General features: G+C 56.8%; 1 protein-coding gene and 1 long non-coding RNA gene across 9 annotated transcripts in view; both read left to right on the forward strand.

The window, feature by feature from the left end:
- The first annotated feature begins 1,664 nt into the window (after window positions 1-1,664).
- LOC139079445 (uncharacterized) lies at window positions 1,665-5,959 on the forward strand. Its single transcript, XR_011533146.1, has 2 exons — window positions 1,665-1,913; window positions 3,851-5,959. It is a non-coding gene; the product is annotated as an uncharacterized lncRNA (long non-coding RNA).
- Window positions 5,960-6,324: 365 nt separating this feature from the next.
- Window positions 6,325-13,545, forward strand: part of HHIPL1 (HHIP like 1) — a 29,904-nt gene continuing 22,683 nt past the window's right edge. For 3 of the 8 annotated variants that reach the window (XR_011533144.1, XM_070594605.1, XM_070594609.1), the window contains exon 1: window positions 8,977-9,528. Coding sequence is in view for 5 of the 8 variants with exons in the window: in XM_070594605.1 (XP_070450706.1) it covers window positions 9,259-9,528 (270 nt within the window). In the remaining 3 variants the exon portion in view is untranslated. Of the gene's footprint in view, window positions 8,502-8,792; window positions 8,948-8,976; window positions 9,529-13,545 lie in introns of those variants that run through there. The other 5 variants (XM_070594606.1, XM_070594607.1, XM_070594608.1 and 2 more) reach the window with 5 other exon arrangements.

Here is a 13,545-nt window from a genome sequence, read left to right on the forward strand (position 1 = left end):
CTGGGCTGACACATATCTCCCTGGTTTAAACTCCACCTCCTGGGATGATCTTTTGGGCGTCTGTAGGATGTGTAGCTTTGGCTAAACACCTCCTTGGTGCCAGGGGCTATGGTTTCAGCCCCCACCAAGCTCAGGGTCCAGTTTCTGGGATCCCAGCAATGGGCGGGATTCAGAGGCCATTGGGCACAAGCCCCTAGCCAATGCAGGACTCGCCCACCGCCCACTGGGCAGGCAGCTCTTTGTAACAATGAAGAGGAGGGCCTGTTGCTCAAAGCCCCTGTCCATTCAAGGTGCCCATAACTTCATTGTGTCGCATCATTTCACCCGCTTCCTCCTGTCCAGTCTCTGCGGAAGTGCCTTAGTGATGGAGCTCATGCCTCGCATCGGGATGTTCTGATCGGATGCATCCACTGGTCATCCAGTCTCAACATCCCTGAGTCTCATTTCCTCATCTGTAAAATGGGGTTAATAATAACACTGACCCTAGGAGGTTGCTGTGAGGATCAAGTGAGATGAGGGGGATTCGCCCTGTGGGTGTGAGAGGAGCCAGGGTGGGGCGGGAAGGATGGAGGAGAAAAGTCTGCCTAAGGCCACTGCCGGCATGTGGGCGGGAAGGAGCCGCGGAGGGGAGCACAGGGGAATGCGGGTCCAGTTTACTCAGCTCTATCCATGGCTGGGATTCAGACCCAACAGGGCAAGTCTGGCCATGTCCAGCCAGGTGAGTGGGCCTGACAGAGGTGGATTTGCACAAGGGACCAAGCAGCCTTCCAGGGGCGAGAGGGATATATATAGAAGGGACGAGGAGCCAGCATGTTGGGGAGGGTGGCTGCCATGCCGGCTTCAGGACCCACTCCTGCCGAGATGTGCTGAGTCCAGGCTGGGGACAGGGAGCTACTGAGAGAGCCACTCCAGGGAGGCCCTGCAAGGTGCTGCAGCCCAGGTGGCCCGGGGAGGGGGAGGGAGGTGCGAGCCCCAACCCCTGACCGCCCTCGCCTATGAAGGCCTCTGTTGTTTCAACTGCAGCCTCGGAGAGCCTCAGCGGCGGGCACTGTGGGGACACCCAGGGGAGAGTCCCTGATGTCTGACAGATCCCCAAAGAAACTGCATGCAAGACACCCCACCTGGGGGACCCCAGAGCCATGTCACAACCGCTGAAGTGTGGGCCCCTGCAGCTGAGCCTTGCAGAGTTGGAAGGGAGGAGCCGGATCTGGGTCCAGCCAGCGGCTCCCTGAAGCCAGGACTAGGGTGTAAACCACATTTGGGGGGCCACGTGGGGCACAGTGGAAGTGTTCCAAGCAGAGGAGTGACAGATTTCGATGAGGCTCTGGCAAATGTTCCAAAATGGGTTTAACAATTTCACTTACCAAATTCGGGGTCCTCAGGGGAGGGGGTCTGCATGGACTCAGGGCCCTGCCCTCCTAGGGGCTGCCATCCTTGCAGGAGACAGCAGGAGGGCAGAAGGGAGCAGGAAGCCTCAGTTTTGCCATCTGTGAGAGGATGCTGTTTCCCAGCTCTCACATCCACACGCTAGGATTTTCCCCTGGAACTTTGCTTTTGAAACAAGAGCTCTGACTGATGTCTTTTTTTGTTTTTGTTTTTGTTTTTTTGAGGAAGATTACCCCTGAACTAACTACTGCCAATTCTCCTCTTTTTTGCTGAGGAAGACTGGCCCTGAGCTAACATCCATGCCCATCATCCTCTACTTTATATGTGGGATGCCTACCACAGCATGGCCTGACAAGCGATGCCATGTCCGCACCCAGGATCCGAACTGGTGAACCCTGGGCCACCAAGATGCAGAATATGCGAACTTAACCTCTGAGCCACCGGGCCAGCCCAGACTGATGTCTTATGATTGCCCCCCACCCCCGCCACCCATCCAGGACGGGATTGGACAGCCCACGGTGTGTGAGGTTAGCACTGGGGGTAGAATTCAGGCCTGTCCTGGAGCAAGGCTGTAGCTCCCACATCTGGGACCCTGGCAGGACAGGAGTACAGCTGGCCTTAATTCCTCAGGGGACCCGGGGATGAGGAAAGGGAGGCTGTGCTGGGCTCCTCAGGAGGCTATGCTGGGCAAGCTGGGAGGCGGGAGCTCCCATACTCGGCCCCAGAAAATTTCCCAGCCCTGGGCCCTTCTGCAAAAATGCCCTCTGGGTGTGCACGCATCTTCCCCAGGGCTTCTGAGCAGCAAGAGTGTGGGTTGGCCTCTATCTGGGGCTGGGGGTCAAGGTGCCTCTGCTCTAGAGATGCTGGGGGAGGGGCATCTGCCCCCCCATCCCCCATGGGCCCCTTCCACTGCATTTCCCATCTAACTCTTCTCCAGCCCTGCCAGGGCGACAGGGCTGTTCTTTTTTACAGATAAGGAAACGGACATGTGAGGGTTCTGGCTTAGATGTGTATCAAGGCAAGAGATCAGAATAGCGTTAACAGGTGCGCTGGGGAAAATGAGAAGTCTTACTGGAGCAAATAAATGACCCAGGCTTTGGCTGCAGGACTTCTCAGAGCCTTTAGCATGCAGAGGTGTGCCTTGAATCTCCAAGAGGGACTTGAAATGTGGTGTTTCGCCAACCTACCTGACTGTGGCACCCTGTGCCCCTTTATCAGAGCCCCCAGAGCCCACACTTTACAGAACAGGGCGTGGGAAATGTCAGAACAGGACATTTGAAGTCTGAATCCTCCAGAACAGTCAGGCCATCTGGCTGTGGTGCAGATGGGGAAACTGAGGCTCAGGAAGCGAACTCTCCACAGTCGAGTTAGAAACAGAAGCAGATTTGAGCCCAGGGCTGTATGGAGCCCAGGCCACCTTCCTCTGGGCACAGCATTCCTCGGCCTTCATGCTGGTCCTTGGGCTCCTGAGAATAAAGAAAGGGTTATTTATTCCTTGACCCAGCAAGCCCACTGTGCAGGGGCTGAGTCCATCCTGTCCACACCGCTGCCCACTGCACATTCCCTTCCATCAGTGGCTCCTGGGTCGCCACCGCCTTGGGGCTCCAAACTCAGCCGGGCATTACGCTTCCACCCCTGCTGCTGGCCTCTCTGCAGGCCCCGCACCCGGGCCTCGGGCTGGATGTGCTGCCTGAGGGCGCCGGGGCCCTGGAGAACCTGCTGATGACGCCCACTCCGGGGAGACAGCCAGAGGCCGACTGGGGCCATCGCCTGCTCTGTGCTCACCATCAAACTCCCCACTTCATCAAAGCCACAGGGACAAGGAGCAAGCAGTTGCTGCTGCTCAGCCTGAGTTACCAGCAGGATAACAAGAGAGCGCTGAAGCCATGAGGCCACTCAGCTGGTGGCAAGTTGGAGGGAGGAGGGGGCCAAGGTGACAGAGTCTGCTGCTGATTCCACCTGTGCCTTTATGCTCAGGGCCTCAGGGAAGTGTCCCGACACTGAGCCCTGGGTTCAAATCCTGACCCCTCCACTTCCTGACCCCATTATGATTCCTAGTCATCAGCAACCCGTGCCTCAGTTTCTCCATCTGCATGTGGGGGCGGGGAAGCATTGGCAACACAGGCTGGTGCAGGCAGGGGTTAGGGAGACCATGTGGGCTGCAGAACATCAGCAAATTTGCCCCTGAGTTCATGCGACGCCCCTGGAAACTGAGAAATAACTGGGGAGACACAGGGGTCCTGCAGGCACGCGGGTGGGGGCGGGCAGCTTCTGGGGAAGGGATGAGCTGGTCTGTGTGGCCACACGGGGACCTGATGGCTGAGAGCTGATGCCAGACAGCCCCCGCGTGCAGTTGTGCTGGTGTGAGGCCCCCACGAGGTGACACAGGGGAGGCCCCCATCACCCCAGCAGGTCTTCAATAAACACTATTTCTGTCTTCCATTTTTATTTTTCTTCTTCCAAGGTTAAAATTAAAAGTAGATGTTTTGAAGAGAGACCAGGCGGTTGGCAAGCCTGCAGGTCCTCGGGGACGGTCGGAGCTGCCTCCTGGTGATTTGCGGGATCTGAAGACGGGGTGCGGACAGTGGCATTCTAGACAGCAGTTAGCTGGAGCCAAGGCCCTTATCTGCTTAGACAAATCTGGAACACTAGATGGAGGGGAAAGCAGCAAGTCACAAAAGGAAAAGCGCACGGCAAGACCCTTGACACTGTTTGAGAACATGCTGCGTGATGTTCTGCCTTCTTCCCGGCACCTGCACACACCACCTTCAGGAGAAGCCCCCCTCAGGAGCAGAGGAAAAGACCTCTGACGTAAGGTGCAGGGGCTGGGAGCTGCCTGGGGCTGTAATCGTTCCAGTTTATTGAGCACCTGCCATGTGCCAGGCACTCTTCTGATGGCCTCACCAATCATCCCCATTCAACAGAGGAGTAGACAGAGGGACGGAGAGGTTGAGACCTGTTGGGCGGCGCAGTTAGTAAGTTGCAGCACCGGGACTCGAACCCAGTGCCCTTGATTACTAACCTCCATCGCCTCTCACACTGTGGCTCACAGTTCCTCATGTTTGGGAAAAGATTAAGACATCTGAAGCAAATGTGGTCAAATGTTAATATTGGTAACGTCTGGTGGTGTGTCCTTGAGTGTTCTTTCTTCTGTTCTTTTTAATTTTCTGTAGGTGTGAAATGTTTACACAAGCCCGCAGGCTCCAGTCTGAGGCCTCTGCTGGCCCCAGGCCTCTTACCCAGCCATGATCCACATCACACAGGTAGTCCAGCCACCAGTCTGGCAGAGCCATGACCAACCCACTCCCCAGTGCTCACGAGATGACTCCCAGCACAGTCTCCCGCTGTGGCTGAGTGGCCAGAGGAGGCCTGGGCCCTGGGGAGAAAGGACTAACCAATGCTGGGCTGCTCCCCTCCAGACAGGGCAAACAGGCTGTCCACGGCCTTCCCCGTCATCCGGGAGAAGGAACTAATGACTGTAATTAGTGGACGTCTGGTATGCAGGAGCCGATGCATGGCTGGCTGCCCACGCTGACCCAGTCTGGCCAGAAGAGGCTTTGGGTGTTCTGCTGGCCTCTGCGTCCTGGTTCTGGCAGCCGCCAGTGACCACTGGGCTCCTGGAAACGTGGGCAATGCTCCTGGACCTTCCTGCAACGCTCAGGGCCAATGGGCTTGGACCCAGAGCGTCCAGCAGTGGCCTGGTCTCACCTCCTCCCTACCCCCACTCAAGAGGTAGGGACCCTGGGGCTGAGGCTGGGAAGGGTCCTGTGTGGGGTCACCAGGGGAGTCTACAGCAGGGTCGGGTGTCCCTCTTGCACCGGGCGGGGCCTGGAGAGTCAAGAAGGCAGCCCTTGCCGGCTCCGAATTATCTGCTGACAGCACAAAGCCAATGTTTGGGGAAGAAAATCCAGAGATTTTCTCAGCCACAGGGCTAGCTTCCAAGGCTGTTTTCACCAGACAGGGCTTGAGAGCACATCTGCTTAAAGGACCAGCTTTGTCCCTCCTGTCCAAGCAGTGTGCTCCCCGCGCCTCCCCACAGACGTCCCCCGCTCCAGAAGGCATTTGTGAAATTGTCCAGGCCATCCGGCCTTTGGCTACCGGCTATGGCAGGAGCTCAGGCCTCACGGAAATAGCGAAGTTGGGGCATTCATTCAGTCATTCAGTCATTCATCCTTTTGTCCATTCACACAAATACTCTGCCCAGCACGCGTCAGACACTGTACGCTGGGGGCTCAACAGCCAGGGCCCCGTCCTCAGGGAGCAGACTGTCTGGTGGAGACCAGAAGACCCTGTTCTGGCTTCTATTTCTGATATTTGCTTCCTCTGAAATGAATGTAGCTACTCCAGGTTTCTTTTGATTAATGGTAGCGCATTATATTTTTCTCCGTCCCTTTATTTTTGACCTGAGTCTTTCTGTTTCAAGTGGGTTTTTTGTAGGCAACCTATAGCTGGGCCTTGCTTTTTATCCATTCTGACAATCTGTGAATTTTAATTGGTGACTTTCGATCATTTGTATTTAAAGTGATTATTGATAGAATTGTATTAATATCTACCATGTGTAACTCTTTCCTACTGATTATACGTGTTCTTTATTTTTCCCTCCTTTTTTCTGTCTTCTCTGTTTTTCTTTCTTTTTCCTGAGGAAGATTGGCCCTCAGCTAACATCTGTGCCTATCTTCCTCTATGTTGTATGTGGGATGCCTCCACAGCATGACCACCAAAAAGTAGTGTAGGTCTGAGCCTGGGAACCAAATCTGGGCTGCCAAAGTGGAGTGCACTGAACTTAACCACTAGGCAACCAGGGCCAGCCCCCTGCCTTCTCTGGTTTTAACTGGGCATTTATTAATACGATTTCATTTTACCTCCTTTCTAAGCATATCAATTATACTTTTTAAAACGATTTTAGTGGTTGCCCTAGAGTGTGCAACATACATTTTATTTATGCTGTAATCTTTTATTAATAGACTTTTAGATTTACAGAAAAATTTGAGGAGATAGTACAGAGGCAATATACATTTTTAACTGATGGAAGTCCACATTCAAATAACACTATCCACTCCCGTGTAGCGCGCGTGCCTCAGAACAGAGTGTCCCCAATTCCTCCCTCCCGTCCTGGTGGCTCTGCTGCCCTCCATTTCACTTACCCACATGCTATAAGCATTCAACACATTCAGTTTCTGACCTCTCCCCTCTTCCTTTCCCTGAAGAACCTCTTTAACATTCTTTGTAGGGCAGGTCTGCTGGTGATGCATTCACTCTGTTTCTGTTTTTCTGAGAAAGTCTTTATTTCTCCTTCATGTTGAAGGATAATTTTGCCAGATATAGAATTCCAGGTTGAGAGCTTTTTCTTTCACTGCTTTAAACACCATCACGTGCTGTGTAGTGACGTTTCATCAACTATGGACGGCAAGTATGACTGTGGCCCCACAAGGTGAGTACCATAGAGCCTAGGTGTGTAATGTAGGAGGCTGTACCATCTAGGTTTGTGTAAGTACACTCTACGATGTTCACACAATGACACAATCGCCTAACGCTGCATTTCTCGGAATGTATCCCTGTTAGGTGACGTGTGAGTGCACTTCACTTTCCTCTCTTCTTGTCCGCGTGGTTTCTAATGAGAAGTTTGCTGTCATCCTTCTCCTCGCTCCTCTATAGATAAGGTGTGTTTTCCCTTCTGGTTTCTTTCAAGATTTCCTTGTTGTCTTTGGTTTTCTGTGCTTTGAATATGATATGCCTAGGTGTATATATTTTTTTGTATTTATCACACCTTATGTTCTCTTAGATTCTTGAATCCATTGTTTGGTGTTTGTCATTAATTTTAGAAAATTCTCTGCCATTATGACTTCATATATTTCTCCTGCTCCATTCTTTCTTTCTGATTTCCCAAGTACACATATGTTACACCCTGATTTCTACCATTTCTTTCTTTTAAATTTTTTTCTGAAAGTTTTCATCTCTCTGCTTGCATTGCCCACCCGTTCTTGCATCTCTTGTCAACTTTTTCCATTAGAGCTCTTAACACATTAATCCTAGTTATTTTAAATTCCTCGTCTCAGAATTCCAAGTTCGGTGTCCTACCTGAGTCTGGTTCTGATGCTTTTTCCCTTCAGACTGTGTCTCTTCTTGTCATTGTTGTCATGCTGTGTAATTTTTTCTGAAAGCCAGACACGACGTCCTGGAGAAGAGGCACTGAGCTCCATGGGCCTAGTGTGAGGATTCATGTTAACCCGGCTCGTGGTTGGACTGCATTTCGTGTTTGCTGCAGCTGTAGGAGCTGGTGGCTTCAGCTTCCTCCGGTGTCCTTGTCTTTGTCTCTTCTGTTGCCTCTGAGACCCCAAAGACCTCCTCCCGAGGTGGCGCGTGCATCTTGAAGCTCCTGCAGCCATAACACTGTTATTCCCCGGGGGGCCTGTTGATGGAAGGAGCTGGGGAGGAGAAATGTTCTCTCTGTGTGCCCTGGCTTTCCCCGCTCAGGAAGGCAGGAAGGTTCGAGGGGCTGGGAGGGAGGTGCCTTCCGCCAGGCTGGACGAGGCTGGAGGCTGGGGGAAGCCTTCCTTCCTGGAAAGCAGGCTTTGTTATGGAGAACGCTGTGGGTGGATTTCACAAAGGCAACTTTCCCCTTCTCCTGCAAGAGCCATGAGGGGTTTTGGGCGGTTTCTGGAGATGAATCACAAAACTATGCCCACCACCTTTAGACTGTGACCCCCCCCCCCCCAGGAGTTTTTCAGTCTCATATTAGTGGGCACTCAGCCTCCAGCGATTAGTCAAAAGGACCATTTAAGCCACTCTGCCAGTCTATGGCTCCAGCCCCTTCCGCCCCAGGTGAGCAGACCTCAGCTATGACTAGGGATCCGCTCGTCTCTCCAGATTTTGGGGGCACAATTGGCCCTGGGACCTCAGTTCTCTAGTGGGTCTAAGAAAAGTCACTGATTTTCAGCTTGTGCAGCTTTTTTCTTATTGGCAGGGCAGGAGTGAGGACTTCCAAGCTCTCTACGTGTCAGAGCAGAAACGGAGACACTTGGGCTGACGGCACCAGCTGGTTGTGTAGCGCTGGGCAAGCTCCTGACTCTCGCGGCCTGTGCTCTCTCATCTATATGATGCTACCTAAAGCCCAGGTGAGTGACACAGGGCAGAAGCCGGGCAGGGGGCTGCAGGATGGAGCGCCGGATGCCCACCCAGGAGGGATGCAGGAGCGGGAGGGAGGAGGCCTCGCAGTTCCCGGCTGTAGGGGAATCTAGGTTTCACTTCTTGCGGTTCTCGGGGCAACACCACCTGCCCTTTACCCTGCTGCACCCCCATTTTTAAGTGATTCCGTGAGAATTCCCAGCCACTGGCTCCACTGTGTCCCTCCCCTGGCCCGGTCAGAGGTAGGACCGGAACCCAGGAGTCCAGGCCTCCAGCCCCGCGTTCTGATAGCGCCCGGGGAAGGAAGCCGCGTCCCAGGCGGAGACGGGGAAACACAGTCCGCACCCGGGGCCCCAGGAGGCCCGGCCACTGCCACTGTATTTGGAAAGGCTCCCGGTCCAGGAGGAAGGCGCTGACCGAATAGCGGGGAACAGAGGTTGGTTGTGCCGTGTTCCGAGTTCTGTGCCGCGCCCTCTTCCTTCAGTCCCGCCGGGTGTCCCCGGCCAGAGGTGGCCTCCTGGCAGAGGAGGTCCCCAAACTCGAGGCCCTGCGGGGTGGGCCGCCCCTTGCCCGCCACCGGAGCGCTCCGAGAGGGTGCGGGCGAGGCTGGAGGCGGGCGCTCAGGGCGCGGCCGGGGGCTCCCCGGGGGCCGCGCGGGGCCCGGGGCGCCCTCCCTCCGCCTCTTCCTCCGCCGGCCGGGCCGGGCCGGGCCGGGGCGGGGCGGGCGGCGGCGGCGGCGGCGGCGGCATGGCGGGCCGGCGGGCCGGGGCCGGGGCGCTGCTGGCGCTGCTGGCGCTGCGTGCGCTCGGGGCGGCGGCGCACCCGCAGTGCCTGGACTTCAGGCCGCCCTTCCGGCCGCCGGAGCCGCTGCGCTTCTGCGCGCAGTACTCGGCCTTCGGCTGCTGCGCCCCGGAGCAGGACGCCGCGCTGGCCCACCGCTTCGGGGCCCTGGCGGCGCGCGTGGACGCCGACGAGTGGGCCGCGTGCGCTGGGTACGCGCTCGACCTGCTGTGCCAGGTGAGCGGGCGCGCGCCGGGACCCGGGCGCGGGGTGGGAGAGCGGCGGGGGCGCGCCCGCCGGGCGAGCGACCGGAGGGGTCAGCCGGCTTCAGAACCCGAGGCCCCCGGCGGGAGTTCTTTGGCGCGAGGCGGGGAGACTGGCATCCTGGGACGGGCCTGGGCTGTGCCATTCATTAGCTCTGTGACTTGGGCCTTCTCTGGGCCTCAGTTTCCCCTCCTGAAGCAGGAGGGATGGACAGACGATGTCATCACTCCCTGAGTTTGGGAGTTCCCTGCCCCGCGACCTCCTGGAGTCAGCCCCCCAGTTCGCCGGCCCCGGGAGCCCGTCCTTGTCGGGGCACGAGGGTGGGTGCCGCTCCGTGCTGCCCCGCGCTGCCCCCGGGAGGTAGGAGCCACGGGGCTCTTCAGAGGCCATGGTCAACGCGCTCGGCTTGGGTTTGTCGAGGAGTCTTGGGGGACACTGCTCCCAATGAGGGAGCCCCTCCTTCAGAGCCCCTCCCTCCTCCAGGACCCCCGATATGAGTGGGCCCCGGGCCGTGATGCCCCAAGCGCTCCAGCCCCCACATGGTTCGTGCTGTGCGCTCTCCGTGGGATGGTGCCCCACCCGGCAGAGGAGCTCTCGTCCTTCAAGACCACCTGGGTGGCATCCCTTTGGTGAAACCTCTATGACCCCATCCTCCCTCTGAGGGCAGAGACCCCGCTTCTGTCCGCAGCAGATGGTGCCTTAGCTGTTTGTTTTCCTCCTGCGTGGGTCTGATTCCTGAGTGCCTGCCCGGAACCCGGGTGGGTAATGGGGTCGGGGCTGGGAGCTCTAAGGCTGGCCCTGGCCCAGCGCCTGGGCAGTGAGAGGATTGAGGGAAGGAGAGGTCCTGCGGTGCAGTGCGGGGTCCCAGCCTCAGCCAGCAGGGACCCACGCTGCGGGGAGGGGCCGGAGGGCTGGCGTGGAGTCAGACATACTGGAGTTTGATCCTGGCTCTGCCCCTTCCTGGCTGCGTGACCCTGGGCAGGTCACCGCTGCACTTCAGTTGCATCATCTTTGAAATGGGGTCAATCTTAGCCGCCCCCCAGGGTTGCCACATGGACTAAATGACACATACAAGGGGCTCAATGGGCGATTCAGGTTGGATTTCTCTAGCACATCCTTGGCTCCCTCTGGCTGCCTAGGCCTGGGTGGAGACTGAACCAGGCCCAGAGGCCAATTCAGGGAAGGCCCAGAGAGGCAAGGACTTGCTCGGTGGTCACACAGCCCAATGGTGGCCATGTTGGGCACTTGGACTGCACTCACTGCCAATGTGAGCAGGCCATCTGGATGGGAAAGAAGAGTGGCTGGGAGCAGATGGGGGGCCCTGGGGAGCTCCAGAAAGCAAAAAGGGGGCCGCTCACTGAGCCCCCACACTGTGCATCTCAGGAGAGTCAGAATGGTCTGGTCAAGCGTCGCCTCCCTCACGAGCCTGGGGGCGCCTCGGCACCAGGCCCTGTGGTCTCCCAGCCCCAGTCACGTGGCAGGGTTCACGCGTCCCCTCCACATTTGTTTATCCAGCACTTACCATGTGCCAGGCTCGCAGGGCAAATGGGGTGGGCAGGTCTGAGGAGCAGGGAGGGAAGTGCCGGTCCTGTTACCCCTCCCCTGGCCGGAGCCTCCCCTCTCTCCTTGGGAACCTTCCCAGGACGCCTGGCTTTGAGCAACCAGTGGTGGAATGGCTGCAACACCTCACCCCCGGCGTCTCTGGGAGTGACCTCATGTCTGGAGAGAGCTTGGAGAGAGCGGCCGGGGCTGGATTATGGGTCACTGGCGGGGCCTTGCGGGGGGGCAGGAGAGTGCTGGCCAAGGACTCCACTCTCTGGGAGCCAAGGCTGCCTTTGGATTCAGCATCTCCTGATTTCCGCTGGGGAGGGAGGTGGCCGAAGTGCCTTATTTACAAGTTTCAGTCAATAACGGGCATTCAGGCATTCACATCTGCCTTGGGGAGATGGACTCCAGACAGGACAGAAACCGTGAAAACATGCCCACACCCACGGTCCCCTCCAGAGCCTGCCCCCTTCTGGCACCCACAGCTCCTACAGATACCCAGCATGGCTCCTTAGCCCGGAGCCCTTCAGAATCTTTCTTGGGGCTTTGCCCTCGTCCAGCTGATGCCTGTGTCTTCAGGAGGAGAAAAGGCAGCTTGTGACGTGGCATCCGGTCCCCAGGGTGGTTGGAGCAAGTCACTGCACATAGTGAGCCATCCCTATGGCTGGGATTGCCTCCCTGAGGACCTGAAGTCGTCAAAGCCTGGCTTCTGATGGAAATCGGTGTGAAACATGCTCTGCAGGCTCGTGTGCTGGGCAGACGTTTCCCCGGGACCTGGTAGGAGTTAGCCCTGTGCTGGGTGCTAAGACAGTTGGCAAGTTGCAGGCCCAGCCTCAAAAGTCCCCTTGTATGGAGACAGACACACAGATGACAAGAATGTACAAAAGTTTTCCCAAGGGTGACCGAATACTATGGGGGAAGAGGGAGAAAGGCCAGACTTTCCCTGGAAAAGTCAGGGAAGGCTTCCTGGAGGAGGGAACATTGAGTTGCATCTTGATAGCCCCTATTGTTTAGCATTTACTGAACAAATACCATCATCATCTCAATTTATTCCTACCAACAGCTCGATTAGGTGCGAATTCCTTTTCCCTTTTACAGATGAAAACGTAGGCACAGAGAGGTTAAGAAACTTGCCCAAGATCACACGGGGAATGGTACACTCAGTCTCCAGTGTGCTCTGACTCCAAGGTCCTTCTCTTAATCACATTGCCATATTGCCTGCCTTCTTGAAGCCCCACTGTGTGCTGGGCCCTGGGGTCCCTGCCCTGGAGAGTCCCCAAGTCTGTGGGTGGACAGCCATGCAAAGAGATAATGAAGTCCTAGCCAAGCAGGCCAGCTGAGCCATCTCTGGCCATGGTGAGGTGACGGCAGATGTGGAGAACTCACCCCACAAGCTATAGAATTACAATATGGTGAGAGTTGTGTCTAAGATATGGACAGAGGGCTGTGAGAATAGCCACAAGGGCCAGGGGGTGGTCAGCTTCCTGGGAGAATGGAGGAGTAAGAGAAGACTTTTGATTAGGGCCTCGAGTCATGAATAGGAGTTTTCCAGATGCAGCAGTGGCGAGGAGGGAGGGTCCTACGAGAGAGCATTGTGCACAAAGACCCTGTCTTCCTAAAGCACCGGTGGTGCACAGAAGCCTTTGGGACTCAGGACCACGAGTCCTGAGTGTCAGTGACAATGGCGTCCTTGGGGCAGGAAAGGGGGCGGGCTGTCTGCTCTGTGCTGAATGGCCCAGAGCTGAGCAGTGTGGTCCTGGGTTGGTTTCCGAGGGTTTCCTGCTGCCCCCCCCCCGACACCGGCCTCTATGAGACCAGTTGCTCATCATCCTCTTTGCCAGCAGCGATCACAGCAGCCTCTTGTCATTTCCGGCTTCTGGACCACGCAGGGCTGGGCCCCAGGTTTGCACTGTGCGTGAGGGTACACAGGCCGTGAGGAAGGGCCTGCCGGACCCAGTGCTTTGAGGCACGGATGCTGAAACTCCCGCCTGGCTCCCCGGAGGCCCTCCTTGCTCCCGCTAGTTCTGAGCTGGGATTTGATGAGTGGCGGGCACTCAGATTGGCTTCCAGAAGTCCCCCGCTGTGTCTCTGGAGCTGAGGACAGTGCTTGGCACACAGGCAGTGTCCAGTACACACTTGTTGAATAAAACGTTGCTGACTGACCTGGAAAGAGCCCCGGTCTGGACGTCGTGAGGCCTGGGTCTGAGCCCTGGCTCGGTCACTTCTTGGCACGTGGCCCTCTTTGAGCCTCAGTTCCTCATCTACACAGTAGGAGTCACGATGACCCTACCGTGCAAAGCTTCAATGAGGTGTGTGCATGCAGCCTCCCTGGTCCACCCACAGCCACTGGCTGAACTCACAGGAGGCTCCAGGGGACCGTGGGAGGGACGACACTGCACAGAGGCCCGGGCCTGGCCGTCTGGCCCAGTTGCTGGCTGAGTGGAG

Source organism: Equus przewalskii, chromosome 25, assembly GCF_037783145.1.
Source record: "Equus przewalskii isolate Varuska chromosome 25, EquPr2, whole genome shotgun sequence".
Lineage (NCBI taxonomy): Eukaryota > Metazoa > Chordata > Mammalia > Perissodactyla > Equidae > Equus > Equus przewalskii.